Source organism: Leptonychotes weddellii, chromosome 10, assembly GCF_054177405.1.
Source record: "Leptonychotes weddellii isolate Sample4059 chromosome 10, ASM5417740v2, whole genome shotgun sequence".
Taxonomy (NCBI): Eukaryota; Metazoa; Chordata; class Mammalia; order Carnivora; family Phocidae; genus Leptonychotes; species Leptonychotes weddellii.
Genome location: NC_138378.1, coordinates 103,974,698 through 103,999,009, shown reverse-complemented (window position 1 = coordinate 103,999,009; position 24,312 = coordinate 103,974,698). Strand labels below are relative to the sequence as shown.

The 24,312-nt window shown below is 53.0% G+C and overlaps 1 protein-coding gene across 6 annotated transcripts; it reads left to right on the top strand.

Annotated features, from left to right (window-relative positions):
- The first annotated feature begins 57 nt into the window (after positions 1 to 57).
- CAD (carbamoyl-phosphate synthetase 2, aspartate transcarbamylase, and dihydroorotase) lies at positions 58 to 23,104 on the top strand. 6 transcript variants are annotated; one of them, XM_081797045.1, is made up of 45 exons: positions 58 to 422; positions 676 to 815; positions 2,697 to 2,826; positions 3,896 to 4,038; positions 4,211 to 4,352; positions 4,542 to 4,713; positions 4,921 to 5,106; positions 5,288 to 5,400; positions 5,729 to 5,874; positions 6,145 to 6,276; positions 6,418 to 6,651; positions 6,784 to 7,005; positions 7,188 to 7,376; positions 7,634 to 7,758; positions 7,933 to 8,063; positions 10,595 to 10,707; positions 11,159 to 11,403; positions 11,586 to 11,832; positions 12,199 to 12,297; positions 12,486 to 12,710; positions 12,788 to 12,970; positions 13,180 to 13,398; positions 13,691 to 13,858; positions 14,636 to 14,818; positions 14,955 to 15,059; positions 15,489 to 15,728; positions 15,974 to 16,055; positions 16,249 to 16,415; positions 16,574 to 16,738; positions 16,880 to 17,011; positions 17,198 to 17,399; positions 17,789 to 17,979; positions 18,088 to 18,228; positions 18,449 to 18,550; positions 19,002 to 19,089; positions 19,325 to 19,375; positions 19,667 to 19,711; positions 19,816 to 19,985; positions 20,097 to 20,171; positions 20,696 to 20,908; positions 21,074 to 21,199; positions 21,394 to 21,549; positions 21,636 to 21,737; positions 21,946 to 22,040; positions 22,149 to 23,104. In XM_081797045.1, exons 1-45 carry the CDS (start codon positions 341 to 343, stop codon positions 22,249 to 22,251), a joined length of 6,720 nt encoding a protein of 2,239 aa, XP_081653171.1. In that variant the 5' UTR covers positions 58 to 340; the 3' UTR covers positions 22,252 to 23,104. The 6 variants fall into 6 exon arrangements, with proteins under 6 accessions (XP_081653171.1, XP_030895352.1, XP_081653172.1 ...); XM_031039492.2 differs by having other exon boundaries at positions 19,002 to 19,098; XM_081797046.1 differs by lacking the exon at positions 19,325 to 19,375.
- The last annotated feature ends 1,208 nt before the right edge of the window (positions 23,105 to 24,312 follow it).

Genomic DNA, 24,312 nt, shown 5'->3' with positions numbered 1-24,312 from the left:
TTGGGGTAGTCGGTTTTCTTTTCCAGTTTTCCCTGGGGCTTTGCAGTGGGGCGGAGTTGGGGGGGAGAGGAGACGCCGTCACGCTGTTGCTAGCTTGGCCCCGCCCCTTACGTGCTGGGCCCCGCCCCTCACGCTGCCGGCCTCTCGCGCCGCCGCAGTCTGCCTCCGCCCAGCGCGCCTGGAGCTCCTGCGCCTTCCGCGGCCCGCGCTCCAGCCACCGGCGCGGTTAGCCACGTGGACCGACTCCTGGCGCGCCGACCTCACGTGGTTCCAGCACCGGCTGGGGCTTGCTGCGCTTGCCGCTTCTCTGTGCTCGTCCCCGCCTCTGAGCTCCGTTCCCATGGCGGCCCTGATGTTGGAGGATGGGTCGGTCCTGCGGGGCCAGCCCTTTGGGGCCACTGTGTCGACTGCCGGGGAAGTGGGTAAGCAAGCTCGGGCCGGCTGCCGACCTCATACCACTTTCTGCTGCCCCTCTCTGCCCAGCTTGCCCTGCCCAAACCCGCCATTTTCCTGCTTGCATACCCTCCTTCCCATCCCCATTTGGTATCCCTGTCCCCATCCCAGCCTCTTTCATCCCTCAAGGTCAAGGCAGCCTCCGCTGGGGCATTGTCATCGCGCAGGGCAGTGTTGTGAAGGGTGTCCTGCCCGAGCCCCAGCCCTGCCTTTTTCTTGCAGTGTTTCAAACCGGCATGGTCGGCTACCCCGAGGCCCTCACTGACCCTTCCTACAAAGCACAAATCTTAGTGCTGACATATCCTCTGATCGGCAACTATGGCATCCCCACAGATGAAGTGGATGAGTTCGGTCTCAGTAAGGTAGCCACACCCAAATGCTTTCTCTACTTTCCTTTTCAATTCAATGATTATTAACCGTTAGTCAAGTGAGGACATTGACATTAAGTTAGGCATCCTGGAGCGAACAAAGATAGACACACACTGAAATGATAAGCTAAATCCCACCCAGGGCTTGAATACCTTGAGAGGCACAGAGCACTGGAAGCCACGCCAAAGAACCTGGGCTTTGGTAAGGAACCAGTGAAGATTTTTTAGGAGCAGAGTGGTGTGATGGGGGCAATGCTTTAAGATTACACATAGTGGGAAAGAGACTGGAAGCTAGGGTCACACCCTTCCCAGTGACAGTGGGTCCCAGTTCACCTACCAAACAGTCAAGTCGATAATCTTTTAAACCTATTTTCCTTACCTTGACTCATTTTTGCCACTTTTCAGTAGAGTTCTTATCTCTAGATAAGAAAACTCAGTCTCCTCCCACAGTGAGCTTCCACCTATTCCTCCTCCTCTGGAATTTGGAAACTAAGTTGCACTGACAGTTCAACTAATGAAAAAAATCAACAAATTAATAGTGGAAACCACCCCAGCCTAGGTAGGGTATTCCTCCAAATGCATTTTGTCCTGGTTTTCCAGGCTTAATGAGCCTTTAATTCACCCTGACTCTTAGGAGAGGGAACTCTAGGTAAGGGACACTCTTTGTTATTCCCGGAAAGGACCAGTCCTCATCACAAATCTGTAAATAGACTGCATTCTTGTTTATAATGCAGTATGCTGGTTAACATATGGCAGTCTTCACCTTTGTCAGCTGTGGACACACTGACAAAATAAGCGTTTATAAACCTGCAAAATCGAGGCACTTAACAGAATCAGGGTGAGTAAGGCCTCCTAGAGCCTCCAGTCCCCCATGGATGCGTTTGTGGCACATGCGCTGTGAATGCACCGGTCCATATGCAGGTGAGTCTTCCATGGCCATGGAAGGTTCTGCCAAACTATCCTGCAGATCCCTAAAGAACACTAAACGGCCATCATCTTTTAAACCTGTACCACTAAGCATATGTGACTTCGATATGCCATCCCCTCCCACGTAGATGACCGAGTTCTCTATTTAGTTATTAAATGCTTATGTATTGGGTAGCAAACTTGTGTTAGCTTTCTTTTTTTTTTTTAATGAAAATCCCCTACTAAGGGGGGGGAGGGGCATAATCGTGCCTAGTGTTGTACCTTAAACCTTTATTTTTATTTAAGAAGGTATTGTGCATCTATCTTACATTCTGCTTTCATCGTACTCTGTAATTACGATCTTGTTTATTTGCATGTTGCTTTGTTAATTTTCAGGCTTCTTAAGTAGCAAATTAACCTAGTGAAGACCGGGACCTTGTCTTTTTGCCTACTCACTGCTCCTCCCCCAACATCTATTACAATGCCTGGCACTAAGTGGGCACTCAGTAAATGTTTGTTGACTGCTACTATGTGTCGGGCACCTTGTTCCTGAGGTATTCATAGTTCTGTGATGGGGAGACACACAAACATGTTTATATACAATGTAAATAGCAAGAACAGTGGAAATAAAGTGAGTTTAGGTGAACCCTAAGGAAGAGACACAAACTGCCAGGGGTGAGGAGGCGGTATCTTCACAGAAGTGGGATTTATAATCTGCGTTTTGGATAAAAGGAAAGGAAGGAAAAGAAAAGCTCACTCTCAGTTATTAACGAGGGCCTGGTATTCAGTGTTTCACATGGCGAACGGCATTGTTGGTAAAGGACAAAAGCGTGAGGTGCTGGGTGTGTTCAAGGAATTGCCGGGTCTTTCAGTGTGGCTGAAGTGTAGGGCCCCTGCTGTACAGTGGGAAAAGAAGATAGGAAGATCTGTGGCCCTGGGCTCCTCACGATCTCTTCCTTCTGTCCACAGTGGTTTGAATCCTCAGGGATCCACGTGGCAGGACTGGTGGTGGGAGAGTGCTGCCCCACGCCCAGCCACTGGAGTGCCACCCGCACCCTGCACCGGTGGCTGCAACAACATGGCGTACCCGGCCTGCAAGGTACGGCGTGAGCCTGCCCGGACCTGGGGTGCCTGGGTGGGAAGAATCGAGAAGTCTCTTGTGCACTCTTGGGCCTTGAGTCCAAGGTTGCAATAGAATGTATCGGATTTGGAAAATTTACATTGGGGTCCGCAGGTTGGAGAAGGAACTGAGCTCTCGCTCCAGTGGGAAGAAATAATATAATGATCCCCCAGCTTCTGTAATCATTAACTCGGGACTAAACTTACTTCACCACTACAACTAGAACCCCTTCATTTTTTCGAAGCAGATCTCAAGATATTGTATCATTTCATCCACAAATAGTTCATTGTCTGTGAAAAAGGAATCAGGAATCCTTTTTAAAACAAAACCATGATAACGTTATTGTACCTTTAAAAAAGTAACAGTAGGGGCGCCTGGGTGGCTCAGTCGTTAGGCGTCTGCCTTCGACTCAGGTCATGATCCCAGGGTCCTGGGATCGAGCCCCACATCGGGCTCCCTGCTCAGCGGAGAGCCTGCTTCTCCCTCTCCCACTCCCCCTGCAGTGTTCCCGCTCTCGCTATGTCTCTCTCTGTCAAATAAATAAAATCTTTAAAATAAAACAAAAAAGTAACAGTAATTCCTTAATATCAAAAATCCAGGCAATGTTTACAATTTTCTCTATTATCTAAATGATTTTTATCGCTTACTTGAATCTGGATCTAAGATCCGTGTATTGCATTTGGTTGATATGTCCCTTTGATCAATGGACCTTATAACCCATTTGACAAAAGCAAGTCAGTTTTCCTTTAGAGTATCCCACAATCTGCATTTTGTTGATTATGTTCCGATAGTGTTGTTTAGCATTTTCTTTGTCTCCTGGTATTATTTTCTGTAAACAAATCTAGAAGTCATGGTTCAATTCAGATGTGATATTTTTAGCAAGAATACTTCATGGTAGTGTACTTCCATCAGGATGGCCCAGGATTTTGATGCCCCTAGAACAGCTGTGTGTGACTCAGGATTCTGGAATGCAGTGCTCCTGAAAGTCTAACCTCATGCATGACTGAGTTGAGCGAGTGTGATCTCTGAGAGAGTGCTATTTTGACAGGAGTGGATACTCGGGAGCTGACTAAGAAGTTGCGAGAGCAAGGGTCTCTGCTGGGAAAGCTGGTCCAGGATGGGACAGAGCCTTCAGCCCTGCCGTTCTTGGACCCCAATGCCCGCCCCCTGGTGCCAGAGGTCTCAATTAAGGTACAGAGGTAGAGTGGGAGAGCAGTGCAAGCATAGCACGGTAGTTTTATTCTGCCTGTAACTGGGGTGACCACTTGAGGGCAAATCAGAAGAGGCCTCAAAGGCAGGGGTCGGTGTGTGTTCATCTGTCCTCACTGATCACAGCTGCCAACCGTTACCCTTTATTCCTCAGGCTCCACGGGTGTTCAATGCAGGGGGCGCCCCTCGGATCCTTGCTTTGGATTGTGGCCTCAAGTATAATCAGATCCGATGCCTGTGTCAGCGTGGTGCTGAGGTCACTGTGGTACCGTGGGACCACGCCTTAGACAGCCAGGGTGAGTAGCTGGGGTGTGTACAGGGCTACAGACAGGCAGCATGGGTGGAAGATCTGTCCCTTGGTCTAGTTGCTGTAAGTTGCAGGGAAGGAGACAGAGATCAGGGCTTTTGCTCTGATGGTAAGGGCTGCAAGTGTGTCTCTCTGGTTAAACTACTGGTTTTGACATCATCTTTTCTGCCCACTCCAGAGTATGAGGGTGTCTTCCTGAGTAATGGCCCTGGTGACCCTGCCTCCTATCCCAGTGTGGTATCCACACTGAGCCGTGTCTTATCTGAGCCTAATCCCCGACCTGTCTTCGGGATCTGTCTGGGACACCAGCTGTTGGCCTTAGCCATTGGGGCCAAGACATACAAGATGAGGTGGGACTTGTGGGGAGAGGAAGGGCCCGAACTACTGATGTGAGCGGTGGGGAGTCTTGGGGATGGGAATAGAGTTGGTGTTGGCTAGTGTTGAAACAGGAGCAGGGGCCGGTTGAGGGTGCTGAGCTCAACAGAAGCTGGGTTTGGTAAAGTGGTGAAGGGTGGGGGGTGAAAGGAGCCAGTGACTCAGTGTGCTTCCATCTCCAGATATGGGAACCGAGGCCACAATCAGCCATGCTTGCTGGTGGGCTCTGGGCGCTGCTTTCTGACATCCCAGAACCATGGGTTTGCTGTGGAAACAGACTCGCTGCCAGCAGGCTGGCTTCCTCTCTTTACCAACGCCAATGATCGTTCCAATGAAGGCATCGTACACGACAGCCTGCCATTCTTCAGGTGGGTCTGGGTGATTCTGGCAGGGTGACTGAATTTCTACAGCTTGGAAGCCCCAGGGTCTTGAAGATCAAAAAGTAAAGCACAGTAATGGGCCCCGGTCATCTATCCCACTACCTACTCCCAAGACTGCCAATTCAAGGCAGGGATGATGGCAGGTTTCGTGATCCTGTCTCTTCAACAGTGTCCAGTTTCACCCAGAGCACCAAGCTGGTCCTTCAGATATGGAGCTGCTTTTTGATATCTTTCTGGAAACTGTGAAAGAAGCCACAGCTGGGAACCCTGGGGGCCAGACAGGTGAGCACCTGAGTAGACCCAGGTTGTGGAGAACTAAGAGTAGGGTTGGCTCTGGGATGGGCATAAGATGGACTTGCCCCAGGAAACTGAGATATGTTTGGGAGCTTAAGGGGATGGGGTGGGAAAGCAACCAAGCCACGATGACTAATTATGCCTCTTCTGTGGGAAGGAGCTCCAGAGTCATGAGTCCTGGGTTTTCGTCCTGCCTCTGCTACTCATGAGAGGCATGACTTGTTTTGGATTTTTCTGTAAAACGAGGGGGTTAAGGTAGGTGATCTCTCAGGTCCCATTCAGCTCTAACGTTCTATGACTTTCTTTGCCTCCACAGTTCGAGAGCGGCTGGTTGAGCGCCTCTGTCCACCTGGAATTCCCACCCCAGGCTCTGGGCTTCCCCCACCACGAAAGGTTCTGATCCTGGGCTCTGGGGGCCTCTCCATTGGCCAAGCTGGAGAGTTTGACTATTCAGGCTCTCAGGTAAAGCATGTCCATCGCTGCCTCTCTGGGTGTGTGAACCTTAGGAATGGATAGTCTTGAGGAGAGGGCTGAGGCATGAACGTTGGTTGTAGGGTGGGAATGAACCAGGAGATCTGGGGAATGTGTGGAGAGGTGAGGTGCTGAGGAATAGGAGTTGGCTACTAGGGACTGAGAGCACAGGGAGGGAGAGAAGAGATACTCTGGTGGTCTAAGACCATTGATAGTCTTGCTTCTGCAGGCGAGGCTGATTGGCCATTTTTGTCCTCCTAGGCAATTAAGGCCCTGAAGGAGGAAAACATTCAGACGTTGCTGATCAACCCCAACATTGCCACAGTGCAGACTTCCCAGGGTCTGGCTGACAAGGTCTATTTCCTTCCCATAACACCTCACTACGTGACCCAGGTATGACTGGGGTAAGGCTGGACTGAGGAGGGGACCCACGTGGGTAGGGGGATCCTGTGGTCATTCTGGGTTCTAAACTTCTTTGATCCTCTTCTCTGGACCCCCAAGGTCGTAATGCTTATTATTCCTCTCCTCCCTCAGGTGATCCGTAATGAGCGCCCAGATGGCATCTTACTGACTTTTGGAGGCCAAACAGCTCTGAACTGTGGTGTGGAGCTGACCAAGGCTGGAGTGTTAGCTCGGTATGGGGTCCGGGTCCTGGGCACACCTGTGGAGACCATTGAACTGACGGAAGACCGGCGTGCCTTTGCCTCCAGGATGGCAGAGATTGGAGAGCACGTGGCCCCCAGTGAGGCGGCCAATTCTCTTGAACAGGTTCGAGGGTGACTGGGGGACAGTGGAATGGTGTCATTGTCTTTGTATCTTATTTTCTGTGGGGCCAGGCACCTTCCGTGCAGCAGGCAGTCGAGGTCTGATCTGTTTGTTCATCTCTTCTGCTCCTTGCAGGCCCAGGCAGCTGCTGAGCGGCTGGGGTATCCCGTGCTGGTGCGTGCAGCCTTTGCCCTTGGTGGCCTGGGCTCTGGCTTTGCCTCTAACAGGGAGGAGCTCTCTGCTCTTGTGGCCCCAGCTTTTGCCCATACCAGCCAAGTGCTGGTCGATAAGTCCCTGAAGGGATGGAAGGAGATTGAGTACGAGGTGGTGAGAGATGCCTACGGCAACTGTGTCACGGTGAGTAATGGAGGCGGGACGGGAGTTACGTTGGGCAGTATGAGCTGTAGTAAGAGCAGAGCCCAGGGCTGAGATCTTTGAGGGGTCGATGTCCCTGAGACCCACGGTGGAGTCTCACCAGAAGTCACAGGACCCTCTTGACTCCCTCTGGCAGTGACCTCCGTGGGACCTTCCCTTCACAGGTGTGTAACATGGAGAATCTGGACCCACTGGGCATCCATACTGGTGAGTCCATCGTGGTGGCTCCAAGCCAGACGCTGAATGACAGGGAATACCAGCTATTGCGGAAGACTGCCATCAAGGTGACCCAGCACCTTGGAATCGTTGGGGAGTGCAATGTGCAGTATGCCTTGAACCCTGAGTCTGAGCAGGTGAGACTCTAGGCCCTGGAGCTGATATTCTAGCTCTTGGACCCCCGTCCATAATTTTGGGGCCTTTTGACCCTACAGACCTTGGAGTAGAAGTCAGGATTGTCTCTGGTAGGGTTGGACTGGGATGGGGGTGGTGCTTTTGCTATCTATTCCTTCAGAGAGGGCTTTGTTTTCTGGCCCTACTGATATCTTTCTCAGGTAGGCCTTCTGGGCCAGTTATCTGGTAACACTCTCTTCCTGTTTCTCTCTCTTTGCAGTATTACATCATTGAAGTGAATGCCAGGCTCTCTCGCAGCTCCGCCCTGGCCAGTAAAGCCACAGGCTATCCGCTGGCCTACGTGGCAGCCAAACTAGCTTTGGGCATCTCTCTGCCTGAGCTCAGGTACGAGGGTGGGGAAAAGATCAGAGAGGGGGAGGGGAGCTGAAGAAGACATTCATGGGACAGGGATTATGAAAAGGACATTGGTTTGAATGTGTGGGGACAGAGGAAGCTAGCTGGAAGCTCACTCTTTACATCTCTCACTCTGTCCTGGCACCTCCACATGATGGCTCCCAGGAACTCCGTGACAGGGGGAACAGCAGCCTTTGAACCCAGCCTGGATTATTGTGTGGTGAAGATCCCTCGCTGGGACCTCAGCAAGTTCCTCCGTGTCAGCACAAAGATTGGGAGCTGCATGAAGAGCGTCGGTGAGAGAGACACACCCCCAGAGACCCTTCCCCGGGTTACTCTCTGGGGTCCCAGCAGTCCTAAGAATCTAGAATGTCATAGAGTTAGTTCCCTGGCATAGCCTTTCAGATGCTGTTATTAGCAGTAGCTTGGGAACAGGGTTTCTCAGAACTCACAGGGACGTTTCAAATCCAGTAGTCTTCATCAAGAGTGGGAATTAAAGGCATCTGGAAATCTGTGCCAGAACGCACATGCCACCTCCACTCCCCAGATGGCGGGCGTGTCAGAATCTCGGGGATGGGGTGATAGCCATCAGACTAGCTCATCCCTCCCGCTTTACAAATGAGTAAACTGAGGTGCCCGCAGAAGGAAAGTGATGAGGCTGAGGAGAGGGTAGAGCCAAGAACAGAAAACTAGATCCAGTCGCTAGTTACACGCACCTCTGTCACACTCTGCTGCCTGTTGTTGGCGAGACTGGCTTCGTGAAACTCTACCCACAGCCTTGCATTGCATTTTGCCCATGGTCTCATCACTAGGCTGTTAATGCCAGTGACAGTTTGTTCTCTGTGCGAATTTAAATACTGATGCTTCGGGGAAGTGAGACCTGCTGTTCTGTGAACCCTTCTCTATCCAAGTCAGTGCAGTGGCAGCCGGCGTCTGCCCATCTCCTCCTCCAGGCGCTTTCTGCCACCATCACCAAATTTTTTTTTTTTTTTTTTAACCCAACGTTTAAGATCAGAGCAGGACATCTGAGACCTTTTTCATAAAAACAAGGAAATGTAGCAGTGAACAATGACTGGGTGTAATGGTCAACATCCAGGCGGTGGTCGAATGTGCTGGAATTGAGTTAACATGCTTCCCTGTGTCCTTTTAAGTCACTCTATCTAGACTGTTCTAAAACATTTCAGCCAAAGCAAGCGTTTCACATACCACAGTGCTTCCAGCTATGGATAAGAGCATTTCATTGTGTTCCAAATTTCCATTAAGAGCAATAATAGCCTTTCAACAAGCAAGTCTACGTAAGCTCAGATATTATTTTGGAATTTTTAGAAATCATACAAGACTGCCAAGTTGTTCCTTCTGGAGATGAATTTCTGTTATATGAAAATTATAATAAACATGGGAATGAAGCCATAATTAAGTTGTTGGTAAAAAGAAGTGGACTGAAAGTAGGAGAAAGATTGATTCCCAGATGAGACATTTAAACGTTTTACGTCTATTCAAGTATTCTTAGAATGTGATCTTTGATAACTTTTTGTGACTTCTATTATATAAGTAAGATACATGAACCATTGAGAAATTAGCAATGTAGTTGAACCAAAAAAGAGTAGTCACCTATAATCATGTCACACAGAGATTAATTTGGGTATATATATGATTCCAGAATCTTCCTATGCATGCATATACAAATATGGCAGGTTGCTCTTTTGCCCAAAATCAACACTTTTATAATATAACCCTATTACAAAGGAATTGCATAAAATCACTTATCATCCACTTCCCTAACACGACTATTAGCATTTTAAAGTTTTAAAGTTCTTTTAAAGAAACAATTAGGATTGTAAATAGAAAAATATAATTGGTAAGAAATACTTGAAGACCCTAGGGTAAATTGTCAGAGGACATTACAATACTTTATGGAAGAGGAAATCAATAAGCAAACCTGGAAAGTTGTAGAGACAGGGGAGTTCCCTTTTATTAGTAAATCGAAATCTGTTTAAAATGAGGTAGTATTTTTGTTTTGAGCAAAAATTGTTTAAAATAATTGTATATATTTCTTAGAAGGTGGTTAAACTTACACTGTGTATTATAAAACACAAACTTCTATGAAGCAAGTAATATTTATTAAAGGTTTTATCTATTGCCCCTGCACTTCTGAAAATTTATCCTAAGGAGATAATCCAAAGCCCTAAAGACATCACAGCCTCACTTAGAAGGATAAACACTTCAAAGCTAGGGGAAGTTATGGTAAATCATACAGGAGTTAAACGGCTGGTAATAAGATCACATAGCAATGTGGGAACAAGCTTATGATGAGAGAAAAAGCAGGTTAGAAATCATACTATTTATACATGGTTATTCTATAACCATGTGTAAAACACATTTGAAAAAAGTCCAGGAAGAAATACTTTAAAATAAGAGTTGTAAAACATGATTACCTCTGGATGGATTCAAAGAGTAGTGGGATCATCTTATTATCCAGACTGTTGAGAAGTTTGAAAGGATGAGACAGATCCCAGATAGTGTCACAATAGGAATAAAGCAAATAACCGGATAACCGTCAGGGGTTGGGCCACTGTGATAAACTGTAATGTTCTAGTATCTCTGTGTCCATTTTAGGCATTTTAATTCCGTGGTCTCTAATAAATACAAGACATGAAAATTGTAAGGAAAGGAACTTCCGTTTAAGATTCCTTAATAATGAAACACCATACATACCACCACCATGGGACTTATCCCAAGAACCTCCCAGAGACTTGACTAAATCATAGAAATTCTGGGCAGCATCTCCTGGCTCCAGGCCCTCAGTCCTTACATCCTCTTCCTCCAGGTGAAGTCATGGGCATTGGGCGTTCTTTTGAGGAGGCCTTCCAGAAGGCTCTTCGCATGGTGGATGAGAACTGTGTGGGCTTTGATCACACGGTAAAGCCGGTCAGTGATATGGTAAGTGGCTCCCTCCCCCTGGCCCATGAAATGGACCGCCTCTGCCCCCAGCCCATGGACTTGTTACCCCTAGTAGCAGCAGTCGTTACTGGACATTTGCTGTGTTTTCATGTTGCTGAGAATTTTGTGGTTCGTCTCCTCTATCATAGGAGGATGTATTCTTAAGCTTGTTTCCAGGGACAATGAAACAGGCCTAGAGAGCTTGTGGAACTTGCTAATACACTCTCTGCACAGCCAGAAAGAGGCAGAGCCAAGATTTGCATACAGGTTTTTGCGATCACAGAGCTTTGGTTCTGGTTCCTTTTCCACAGCTTCCTTTCCTAAAACAGTGAGGTACTCGTGCTTTCAGGCTTTTTAGATGCTAAAAGTAGATTTGGAATATTTTGCGTAACATTCGGACATCTCCCTCTCCACAGTCCTTCCATATCCGTTTGCCTGCCCTCCCTATTAGGAGCTGGAGACGCCAACGGACAAGCGGATCTTTGTGGTGGCAGCTGCTCTGTGGGCTGGCTACTCGGTGGCGCGGCTCTATGAACTCACTCGCATCGACCGCTGGTTCTTGCACCGGATGAAGCGGATTATAGCACACGCCCAGCTGCTGGAACAGCATCGTGGACAGCCTTTGCCCCCAGACCTGCTGCACCAGGCCAAGCGCCTTGGCTTCTCAGACAAGCAGATTGCCCTTGCAGTTCTGAGGTTAGAGGTGGTGGTGAGGGCCTTGGGCTGAGGATGTGGGGCAGAGAATCTTTGTACTAGTGAGGGGCTTCTGACCTTCGTCCCTAGGATATTTGCCTCTCAGTTCCCTGCCCCAGGATCTCACTTCTTTACTTAGTCCACGCCCCACTCCGAGGGCTATGTTTTTGACCCTTCTCCTTCAGCACAGAGCTGGCTGTTCGCAAGCTGCGTCAGGAACTGGGGATCTGCCCGGCAGTGAAACAGATCGACACAGTTGCAGCCGAGTGGCCAGCCCAGACAAATTATTTGTACCTGACATACTGGGGCACCACCCATGACCTCACCTTTCGAACGCCTCACGTCCTGGTCCTTGGCTCTGGCGTCTACCGAATAGGCTCCAGCGTTGAATTTGACTGGTGTGCCGTGGGCTGCATCCGGCAGCTCCGAAAGGTTTTTCATACTGTTTTCTTTACTGTTCCATTCAGTTCCAGCAATTGCCTTTCGCCCAACTTATCCTGGCATTTTCTATTAATTGCTACATTTATATTTATCTTAGGACTTTGGGAGGTGTGGAGGGGGTCGGGGGGGAGCCCTCCCCTTAGGCCATCTTGTGCCTCTCACAGGGCATGTGTCTTTTCTCCATCACTTTGTACCTACTTCTCTGATACCTACAAGGCTGGCCCTACTTCCCTCCCAAGGCAGGTGTCCCTTACATCCATTTCAGAGAAAGCTAAGGTGAAGTAGGGGTTTTGCCTTAGTTTTTCTATGTTGTTCCTCCCACCTCCTAGCTAAATCTCATTTCCCTCTCTATCACAGATGGGGTATAAGACCATCATGGTGAACTACAACCCAGAGACAGTCAGTACTGACTATGACATGTGTGACCGACTCTACTTTGATGAGATCTCTTTTGAGGTGAGAGGAGTATGAAGACCGCTCATTAGCCTGGGTGGCCAGGTCACGTGGGAGTGGCTGGCTGACCTAAGATTCTTTGGAACTTGTGGGGTTTGAGGGGAAGTGGGTAGAGGGTGAGGAGCAGTGAGCAGGAAGGCTCAGATCCCTGACCACTTGCCACCTCCACTCGATTCTCCTCTTGCACCAAGGTGGTGATGGACATCTATGAGCTAGAGAACCCTGAAGGCGTGATCCTATCCATGGGCGGGCAGCTGCCCAACAACATGGCCATGGCTTTGCATCGGCAGCAGTGCCGTGTGCTGGGCACTTCCCCTGAAGCCATCGACTCAGCTGAGAATCGTTTCAAGTTCTCTCGGCTCCTGGACACCATCGGTATCAGCCAGCCTCAGTGGAGGGAGCTCAGTGAACTAGAGGTGGGCTGGGGCCTGGTGGGGGGCTGGGAGCTGGATGAGGTCATGGGTGAGTGTGACCAACCCAGCTGCACCTTTAGTCTGCTCGCCAGTTCTGCCAGACGGTGGGGTACCCCTGCGTGGTGCGCCCCTCCTACGTGCTGAGCGGCGCTGCTATGAATGTGGCCTACACTGACGGGGACCTGGAACGCTTCCTGAGCAGTGCGGCAGCCGTCTCCAAGGAGCACCCCGTGGTCATCTCCAAGTTCATCCAGGAGGCCAAGGTAGGGCCACAGACAAAGAAGTCTCTGAAGGCAGGCTCCTCAGCCTTGGTGGAAACTCCCCTCTCTGGTCCTACAGCACTTTGTAGGCACAGTGGACTGGGAAGGATGGGTTGTACCAAGGCTCTCAAAGGAAGGGAGCCTCCTGGGGCAAGTGGGGGAAGAAAATCGCCCCCCTGCCCTGTATCACATTGCCTTCGCATCCCCGCTAGGAGATTGACGTGGATGCTGTGGCCCGTGATGGTATGGTGGCAGCCATTGCCATCTCTGAGCACGTGGAGAATGCAGGTGTGCATTCAGGTGATGCCACGCTGGTGACCCCACCACAAGACATCACTGCCAAAACCCTAGAGCGGATTAAAGCCATCGTGCACGCTGTGGGCCAGGAGCTGCAGGTCACGGGACCCTTCAATCTGCAGCTCATTGCCAAGGTAGTAAGAGGGCACTGAGGGAAGGGAGTAGCACCTCCTCATTCTCTGGGGCCGCAGTGCCAGCGAGGCTCACTGTCTCCTGCCCTCATCAGAGTAGGCCCGGAAGCTGGAGGGAAGGGGTGGTAGCTATAGAGCCCGCATTGTTGTCAGGGTTTGTGACCGTCAGTTACCCTGACACCTGTTCCAGACTGATTACCCACAGAGTGGTAAGTCAGGGGAAGAGTCAAGGTCAGTGGAGTAGCATCAGTAAGCCCAGACTGCGGAAGGCCTGACTAGTCCCTCTCTGCCCCAGGACGACCAGCTGAAAGTCATCGAATGCAACGTGCGTGTCTCTCGCTCCTTCCCTTTCGTCTCCAAGACACTAGGTGTGGACCTAGTAGCATTGGCCACACGGGTCATCATGGGGGAAGAAGTGGAACCTGTGGGGCTCATGACTGGCTCTGGAGTCGTGGGGGTAAAGGTACGGAGGATTGAAACCTTGAGGTTAGAAGTCACAAGCAAGGAGACAAATAGTGGGAGAGCTTTCACTTACCGCTCACATAATACATCAGTCAACACGTAAACCGAGCAGCTATTGTGGACAAGGCATCACTGGGCCATAATGGTGATAGGATGGTCTCTGTCCCTTAGGAGCTCATATTCCAGTGATGGGAGGCAAGGGAAGTTGGGTCCAAAAACAGCTTGCTTCTTCTATAACAGGCCATGATAAACCTGCGTAGTAGAGAGAAGAATAAAATGCGAAAGGAGTTTACAGACAAGAGATGCCACTTCCAAAAGGGGTGACCTGGAAAGGCCCAGGAGGAGAGCTGGTGCCTGAATTGAGTCTTTTTTTTTTTTTAAGATTTTATTTATTTATTTGACAGAGACACAAGCAGGGGGAGTGGGAGAGGGAGAAGCAGGCTTCCCGCCAAGCAGGAGCCCGATGCGGGGCTCGATCCCAGGACCCTGGGATCATGACCTGAGCTGAAGGCAGACACTTAATGACTGAGCCACCCAGGCACCCCCTGAATTGAGTCTTGAAGGACGGTCAGGATATTTGGTTTACTGAGCTTGTTGAGGAAGTGTTCCAAGGCCAAGGAATAGGCCTTGTGGAAAGGAATAATGAGTGGAAACTGAGGGAAGACCCAAAGTATGTTCGGGAAGCAGAGGACTGACAGACAGAGCAGTGGCGGGGAAGGCTAACCTTGCCATTTGGCTGAGGCCCAGGAGCTCGGCATCTCGCTTCCTGCTCTCTCAGGTCCCTCAGTTCTCGTTCTCGCGCCTGGCGGGTGCCGACGTGGTGTTGGGTGTGGAGATGACCAGCACCGGGGAAGTGGCTGGCTTTGGGGAGAGCCGCTGCGAGGCCTACCTCAAGGCCATGCTAAGCACTGGCTTTAAGATCCCCAAGAAGAACATCTTGCTGACCATTGGCAGCTATAAGGTACAGACTCCAGCGTCAGGGTTTGGGGGGCTGCCCAGAGAGGCTGGGGCAGATGGCCTTGGCTCTCTGGGCCTGGGCTGACCTTGAAGTGGAAGACGGGAGAGACACGACTTCGTTCTCCTTTTGCTTGGTTCAGAACAAAAGTGAGCTGCTCCCCACCGTGCGGCTGCTGGAGAGCCTGGGCTACAGCCTCTACGCCAGTCTGGGCACCGCCGACTTCTATACTGAGCACGGCGTCAAGGTACCAGGGCGCCCGCAGCCTACTCCACGTTGTACCAGAGAATTCTGTCTTCCCCTGCTTTTACTGTCATTGCACAGGTCCTGTGTATTCCACGTAGAGCAAATAGAATATACGGAAAAGCAAGGGAAAAAGTCTCTTACGGTTTCTTTACCACTGTTAATGTTCTGGTATATTTTCTTCCAGAGTATTATTTCTCTGTGTATAAGTGTGGGCTCATACCGCACAGAGTCCTTGGTAACCATAGAGTAGATATCTTCCGTGTCAAGAAATACACTTTGCCAGTACCAAATAGAGCCAGCCCTGGTCCCCACCCTGTGGGTCCTCATTCTCCTCCTCATGGGTTCCTGGGCCACCTCCCCTCCCTTTAGGCTGTCCTTCCTGACTCCTGCCAGGCTCAGGTTAGCCCTTGACCTTGTCTCTGGGCCGCAGGTAACAGCTGTGGACTGGCACTTTGAGGAGGCAGTGGATGGTGAGTGCCCACCGCAGCGAAGCATCTTGGAGCAACTGGCTGAGAATCACTTCGAGCTAGTGATTAACCTGTCAATGCGCGGGGCTGGAGGCCGCCGTCTCTCTTCCTTTGTCACCAAGGGCTACCGTACCCGGCGCCTGGCCGCTGACTTCTCTGTGCCCCTCATCATTGATATCAAGTGCACCAAACTGTTTGTGGAGGTGACTGGGGCCTGGGGGCTGGGGAGGCCAGCAGCCAGTGTTAATGGGGCAGGAGGGAGAAGTGAGTGGTCGTGGGTTGGGAAATCTCAGTATGAAGTAGTCATGCAAATAACCAGGCTTTGTGGCTTCAGAGAGAGAGAAGGGGGGTAGAGAGGGGTAGAGCCTGGTTTATGGGAAAGCCCAGGCCCTACCTACGACTCGCGGGATGCCCTCAAATGAGAGCTGACCGCAGTTTTCACCTGCAGGCCCTAGGCCAGATTGGGCCAGCCCCTCCTTTGAAGGTGCACGTCGACTGTATGACGTCCCAGAAGCTTGTGCGGCTACCGGGTGAGTGCATCTTTTGGGAGGGCCAGACTCTTTCTCACTGAGCTCTTTCCTCTCATGACCCACTGTGCCCCTGACTGACCACCTCTCACTCGTATCAGTCGCTGCTGCTTTTCCTGCCACCCCGGTTCATATGTTTGATGTCCTTTGTGTCTCTGAACCGTCCTCTAATCTTGCCGCGTCCATGTTCTCCCAGGATTGGTTGACATCCATGTGCACCTGCGGGAACCAGGGGGGACACACAAGGAGGACTTCGCCTCGGGCACCGCCGCTGCCCTGGCGGGGGGCGTCACTATGGTGTGCGCCATGCCTAATACCCGGCCCCCCATCATTGATGCGCCGGCCCTGGCCCTGGCCCAGAAGGTGAGCCCTGCACTCCTGCTTCACGGTGACCCAGATGTCCCTGCCTGCCTCCCAGACCCCTCCTCCCCCTGCCCCTCGCAGAAGCGCGGGGGCGCAGGCCACTGGTGCCAGGCCGGCACGGATGCCAGAAGGCCTTGTCTCCTGTGTACCCTCTCCAGCTGGCAGAGGCTGGTGCCCGCTGTGACTTTGCCTTATTTCTTGGAGCCTCGTTGGAAAACGCAGGGACCCTGGGTGCTGTGGCCGGGTCTGCTGCTGGGCTAAAGCTCTACCTCAACGAGACCTTCTCTGAGCTTCGGCTGGACAATGTGGCCCAGTGGATGGAGGTAGGGAGCGGGCCTGTGGGAGGAGGCAGCCAGTTAGTGCGTCCTGGCTTGAGGATCCCGTAGAGTGGGATAACAGCAGTGAAGTGTCAAGAGTTCCGTGAGAGCTCTGCACGCTCCCTGCTAAATTCTTTCTGTCCCCAGCACTTTGAGACGTGGCCCTCCCACCTCCCCATCGTGGCCCACGCAGAGCGGCAGAGTGTGGCTGCCATCCTCATGGTGGCCCAGCTGACCCAGCGCTCGGTGCACATATGTCACGTGGCCCGGAAGGAGGAGGTGAGAGTACACCAGAGGTCCCGGTGCCCTTCCTGCTTGGGTACGAGGGGGCGGGGAGTGTGGAGCCAGCATCCTCCGCCTGTCTGCCCCGTAACTTTCCTGGAGGGGAGCTTGGATGCGGAGACCTTGCGGGGCAGGGCACGAGGGAGGCCTCCTCTAGATCTCCCCGCTCTCCGCCCACCCCAGATCCTGCTGATTAAAGCCGCCAAGGCACGGGGGCTGCCAGTAACCTGTGAAGTGGCGCCCCACCATCTGTTTCTGAGCCACGATGACCTGGAGCGCCTGGGGCCGGGGAAGGGCGAGGTCCGGCCCGAGCTTGGCTCCCACCAGGACGTGGAGGCCCTGTGGGAGAACATGGCTGTCATCGACTGCTTCGCCTCAGACCATGGTGAGAGGCCCCACAGTGTACCTCTGCCCAGCAGGGCTCGCGCCCCACCTCAGGGCCTCTAGGCTCCGTGAGGACTGGGACTTGATCTGTGTAGCACAGCACCTGGGCTGTGACAGGTGCTCGATAAATACTCCCCAAAGGAACTGATGAGCAAATGAGTAAAATTATAAATAAGAGAAGGTGGGTCCTTCTGCTGGTCCTTCAGCACCTGGGCTGTGACAGGTGCTGCTGGTCCCCAAATGATGGCAGCCACCCCAGTTTACCTGTTTGCCACGTAACCTGAAGAGATGAGCATCGGGGCTAGGGAGGCAGTGCAGTCCTGGTGGCCTGTGTGACTTCCCAGATGGGGAGGTGATGGGGCCTGACGGGGCCGCTCTCTTCCCTCCCAGCCCCCCACACCTTGGAGGAGAAGTGTGGGCCCAGGCCTCCCCCCGGCTTCCCGGGGCTGGAGACCATGCTCCCACTGCTGCTGACGGCGGTCAGCGAGGGCCGGCTCAGTCTGGATGACCTGCTGCAGCGGCTGCACCACAATCCCCGCCGGATCTTCCACCTGCCCCCTCAGGAGGACACCTACGTGGAGGTGTGGGCACGTGGGCCTGGTGGGGGGCGGGGCGGCGATGCACTCTGCAGCCTGCGGCTCTGTTCCATGGTGTGGCCCTACCCTCGCATAACCCGTGTCTCTGGGCAGGTGGATCTGGAGCACGAATGGACCATCCCCAGCCACATGCCCTTCTCCAAGGCCCACTGGACCCCCTTTGAAGGGCAGAAGGTGAAGGGCACCGTCCGCCGTGTGGTCCTACGAGGGGAGGTGGCCTATATCGACGGGCAGGTATGTAAGTGGCGCGAGCCCCATCCCAGTAGTGACTTCCTCGGTCCCATTGTCCTCCTGCCCTGGCACGTCTCTGTGGTGCCACCACCACCCCCAGCTGCCCTGAGGCGGGTGTTTGTTTTTTGTTTTTTTTTTTTTTTTGCTGGCTTCCACTCCTGTAGGGTCTCAGTCTGGCTTTGTGCCCCCTGCTTATTCGTCTGCTCCTGCCTTCCGTCTGCAGGTCCTGGTGCCCCCGGGCTATGGACAGGATGTACGCAAGTGGCCTCAGGGGGCTGTTCCCCAGCTTGTGCCCCCAGCCCCTGCCACCAGTGAGATAACCACGGTATCTGCAGTGCTTCGGGCCTGGGGGGGTGGGGGGTTTTGGGGGATATTGGGGGGTGCAGCCAGGGACAGGGCTAACGGCACAGATGGTTGCATTGGTGGTTTAGAGGGTGGAAGGCTCTGCACTTGACACTTAAAATTTCCACCACCTACTTCTTTGTCTGCTGCATAACATAGAATCAACTCCCAGTTTAGGAGGTTACCTAACTAGGGGAAACAGGCCCCTTATTAACCCAACCAGAGAGTTATCTGGGCGCCTGTCATGGGGCTAGTTTGTCTGTCTCTGTCAAGGACAGCGTAGCAGAAGGATGGACCAGAGGGGGAGGTGACGGAGACTGGGATCTATTCCATTCTCACTGTGGACAGTGAGCAGTTTGGCTTTTCTTGAGGGGTTGAACTTGAGGAAGAGTTGGGTCAGTACTTTTCAAAACTCTAGACCTGTGTCTCTCCAGACGCCTGAAAGGCCCCGCCGGGCCGTCCCAGGGCTTCCCGATGGCCGCTTCCACCTGCCACCCAGAATCCACCGAGCCTCCGATCCAGGTCTGCCAGGTAAGAGGGAGGTCCTGTGATATGTGGAGGACGGGGCCATCTGGACTTAAGAGATGTGTAGGGACAGGCTCCTCTTCCCCCCCAGTGTCGCTGATGGATGGGGGTCACTTTGGTCCACTTACCCTGTCCTAGTCTGATCCACTGTACTCTCCTTTGCCTAAATCAGTCTGCCCAGCATGAGGCAGGCACCCCACAGCTTCTCACGGCCCTTTCTTGTTGTGGGCAGCTGTGTTCCTCCGCCCGGGAGCTGGGATCCCACGGGGCAGCAGGACGTGGGGTAAATCCAGGTTGTTGGTTGGTGTGAGCCTGGCCGTTCCCCTTGCCTAGGATCCCTTTGCCTCCTGGGAGGGCCCTGGGAGGGCACCACTGCTCACACACAACAGCCCCCGTGGGAAGTCACTTGTGTGTTCCCCGGGCTGCTGGTCCTTCTTGTTTGCCCCTAACCTGCTACAGCTACTGTTGTGTGATTTGGTTTAACACAGACACTGTGATCCAGAGTGTGGGGAAATGGGGGCTCTTCACAGACCTTAGTTGCAGGCTTACATCTGTCCCATTGCCCTGTTTGTAGCTGAGGAGCCAAAGGAAAAGTCCTCTCGGAAGGCAGCTGAGCCAGGTGAGACTCCCCTGGAACACACGCTCACCTCGGGGACCTGTCTCATCTGGCTTGTGTAGGAGGAACCCTCTGACCCACCTCTTCTGCCCCGTCCCTCACTGCAGAGCTGATGGGAACTCTCGATGGCACCTGCTACCCTCCACCACCAGTACCTAGACAGGCGTCACCCCAGAACCTGGGGACCCCTGGCCTGCTGCACCCCCAGACCTCACCCCTGCTGCACTCATTAGTGGGTCAACATATCCTGTCTGTCCAGCAATTCACCAAGGATCAGGTGCCTGGGGGAGAGCGGATGGGGACACCCAGAGCTTTGAGAATCTGGAAAGTTGGGGCTAGGACCTCTGGGGGCCACCGCCTTTCCAGCTGACTTGGGGCTCTTCCTTAGATGTCTCACCTGTTCAATGTGGCACACACGCTGCGTATGATGGTACAGAAGGAGCGGAGCCTCGACATACTCAAGGTCAGGGTCAGGGCTGTGGGTTATGGGTCTAGGACCCTGTCAGCAGGGCTCTGCAGCGATCAGAGGGATCTCCCTCTCCTGCCATAGGTCCCTTCCTGTGAGTCTAAACCCTCCACTATAAGTTACTCCGCCTTCTCTACTCTGGAAGGTCCAGCTGCCCTAGGCCCCCCGACCCCCACGTTTGCTCTCCTCTGACTTACAAGGCCCTGAGCACCAGTGTATCAGCTTACTTAATCTGGTCACTTGGTCTATGCAGGTGGATTCATGGGACAGAACTGGGGTATTTCCTTCTCCCCCAGAGAACAAGTATCTGGTTCAGATACTTACCCATGGTTTTGTTGGAGGCAGAGCCTTTAGCTCCATGTGACACTAATGGAAACGTCAAGGTCAGGACAGGTCACTAGGAGGTTTGCGGGGAGGGGTTCTCTCAGTACCTCTCCTGTGTAAGTGGGGGAAGCAAGCCGCAGCTGTGCTTTCCCCAAGATGAGCACCCACATTTACATCGAATCTTGCCCTCCCGCCAGGGGAAGGTGATGGCCTCCATGTTCTATGAGGTGAGCACGCGGACCAGCAGCTCCTTTGCCGCGGCCATGGCCCGGCTTGGGGGTGCTGTGCTCAGCTTCTCGGAAGCCACATCTTCGGTCCAGAAGGGCGAATCCCTGGCTGACTCCGTGCAGACCATGAGCTGCTACGCCGACGTCGTCGTGCTTCGGCATCCCCAACCTGGAGCGGTGGAGGTGAGGCCAGCAGCGCAGTGGGACGGGGGAGTAGGGTGGATCCAGGGACATGACTGCGAGTGTCTGGTTGGGCCGGACGGGGAAGGGGACCCAGGAAGAGTGGGACTCAGGCCGGGAGTGGGGGCCACTGAGTTGCAGAAGACAGGGCTCTCCTTGTTTTCGCAGCTGGCAGCCAAGCACTGCCGGAGGCCAGTGATCAACGCTGGGGATGGGGTCGGAGAGCATCCCACCCAGGCCCTGCTGGACATCTTCACCATCCGGGAAGAGCTTGGGACTGTCAATGGCATGACGGTGAGGGTCGTGGCAGGGCTTGGAGGCCTGCTTGGGGAAGGTCTGGAGAGGGAGGCTGTTGGGAAGAACCGTCTCTGCTCCGAGGCATGCTGCAGCAGGGAGGCCTCCGTCCTGCTCCTGAGACTGCAAGCTGTGAAACGGGGGTGCAGGTGTTCAGTCTGGGGGCCCTCTTGGTGATCGCGTTCCTCCCCTAGATCACAATGGTGGGGGATCTGAAGCATGGGCGCACCGTGCACTCTCTGGCCTGCCTGCTCACCCAGTACCGTGTCAGCCTGCGCTATGTGGCCCCTCCCAGCCTGCGCATGCCACCCAACGTGCGGGCCTTTGTGGCGGCCCGTGGCACCAAACAGGTGAGACCCTGGGAGGCCACGGGGCATGTGGGTTGGGCAGTGAGGGCCCGGCGCTGCATGCACTCTGGCTCGACCTCGCCCTCCAGGAGGAATTTGAGAGCATTGAGGAAGCACTGCCCGACACTGACGTGCTCTACATGACTCGAATCCAGAAGGAACGCTTCGACTCTACCCAGGAGTATGAAGCTGTGAGTGCCACGGTGGAGGGGAGGCCAGGGCTGGAGCTGCGGGGCATCCAGACTAGTGGCTGGGAAGGCGGGGCCCCAGGAGCTTGACTGGGCCTCTTGGTCGTGATAACTGAGTGTGGGTGAGGAGGGGACCCTGGAGGATCCCAGGCTTGTGGCTGCACGGCCACCCCAGCCCTGAGGTGCTGACAGGGCCCCTGTCGCCTCACAGTGCTTTGGCCAGTTCATCCTCACTCCCCACATCATGACGCGGGCCAAGAAGAAGATGGTGGTGATGCACCCAATGCCTCGAGTCAATGAGATAAGGTGACACAGCTTCCAAGTGGAGGCTATGCTGGGGGCTGGCTGTGGGAGGGCACCTGGTGCCAGACAGGCCTTGGGGGCTGTGTGCCAACCGTTTTCCTTCTCTTGCAGCGTGGAGGTGGACTCGGATCCCCGAGCAGCCTACTTCCGCCAGGCCGAGAACGGCATGTACATACGCATGGCTCTCTTAGCCACTGTGCTGGGCCGCTTCTAGGGCTTGGCTCCTCAGACTCTTGTCAGGCCTAGCCGCTGGGCCCGAAATCGGTGCCCCCCACGGGGGCAGCACACTTAGGAGATGCTCTGGGGCATCCAGATAGCTCATGTGCTCACAGGCGCACCTGCAGACCGTGCGCCAGGCACCGGACTGGACCGGAGTGCGCTAGCATGAGGGTGGGGCCCCGTCTCCCTTACTGCACCGCAAACCTGTAAAGTCATTTTTCTACTGACTAAATAAATAGCTAAGCTGCTTGTAAGTGCCTGCTTCCTCGCATGTATCCTGGCTTCAGCATAGGGTGCCAGATGTCATGGGCAGGGCTTTCTTCTGGAAATTGAGAACAGTTTACCAAATCTAAGAGCAGCCTTGCTGGGCGGGCCCTCGCTCTGGCTGCATTTTCAGAACCGTGGCTCTTCGGGGTCTGAGCCGGACTGTGCTTTTGTGTTGGTGCTCTCTGGGTCCTGCGCTGCCCGGGTCCCTGTGCAGCCGTCTTTCCTCGATTTGCACTCAAAATTCTGATACGAGTTACAGGGTCCTGCCTGGTGAGGCCTTTATTCTTCTCCCCTCTGTGTGTTTAGTCCTCTCCTTCAGTGGCTGAGGTGGCCTTGGAGTTCATCTGCCATCACTGTTAGGAGCTCCTCCCACCTACTCTCCTTGGGAGCCTCTGGCTGACACTGGACTTTCAGATACCGTGGAGGGCTGAAGAGCGCTTGGCTTGGAAACCCTGGGATTGGAGACTGGGGTGGAGTAGCTCATGTGTCTTTGCAGGTCAGGGCTTCTGTGGATCATACAAAGTATGTGAGCTTTTCCATTCCATTCCATGAACTTTAGTAGCATTAAAGAAATTTCTTGATCCAGCAGACTTTACTTACCACCCCCGCCTCCACACCGAGTACAAAGCACCATGTGTAATGGGAGTACAAGAATGAACAAGATCATTTGAGGCTTCTTAACTGGTAAGGCATTCAGTGACTTCTACAGATTGGACTGCCACATGCTGGCTCAGGATGGTCCAGACTGCACCAGCATCACTCAGGAAGAAGCCACTTCGTGCACAGAACTATTAGCGTGTTACAAGGATAGGAAAGAAGGAACTCGTTTTCTGAAAACGATGTGAGCACAAACCTTCACATATTCTCATGTAAACTTATATCAGCTTTCTAACCATTTTACTGATGGCAGAAACTGGCTCAGAAAAGTTACTGGGTGGCTTACCCAAAATCACCTAGCTAAGATTCATATACAGGACCGCTTGACTTCAAACCCATCTTTCTAGTAAAACGAAAAGGAAAACATCATCTCCAGCTTTAAGGGGCATCCAAAACCAGGGTGAGAGAAAAGCCACACAAATCTGAACAAGCAGAGAACAAGTCTAAGGTATCTGGGGAGCCAGGTTTCAGAAGAGAGATCAGCACAAACCTGGACTCTTGTCTACGGAATGGGATTTGGGCTGTTGCCCGAGGAAAGGACAGGCTCAGGCAGGTTGGATGGGAGGAGAATCTTACTGCTAGCACAGCTTGAACACAGGAGTGGGAATCCTGTGTCTGCAGCACTGAGGGGCTCTACACCCAGACCCAGCTGAGCGCCCCTGCTTTGTACTGTTGGGGTTCAGAGAGACAGACCAGACCAAGAGGTTTGGGTGTGCGTTCCAACAGAAACAGGAATTCATAGCCGCAGGTACTGTTGGAAGAAGGGTGGGACTAGGTATAAATCCATCTGCTCCTGGAGAGCTGAGACCTCTCCTGCCTTGCTAATGTTAACCCTTCCAGGCTTCCTGGACCCTGACCCTGACAAGTTCTCCCTCGGGGGCCCAGAGAACTTTGTTGGCTGGAAAAGAGGACCACTTATAGAAGGCTTCTCCTTTCTAGAGCTTCAGTTACCCTTCTGAGGTTATTCAAACAAGTCAAGGGATTATTTTCCCAAGTACCTGGGAATCTGTCACACACAGATTCCCACAGAACTCGGAGAGCCTAGTCCTCAAGTGGAAGCAGCGTTTGCTGCCAACCAGCACACACATTCTACTCAGTTGCTAAGTGGTGGGAGGTGTTCCTGCTCTGTTCC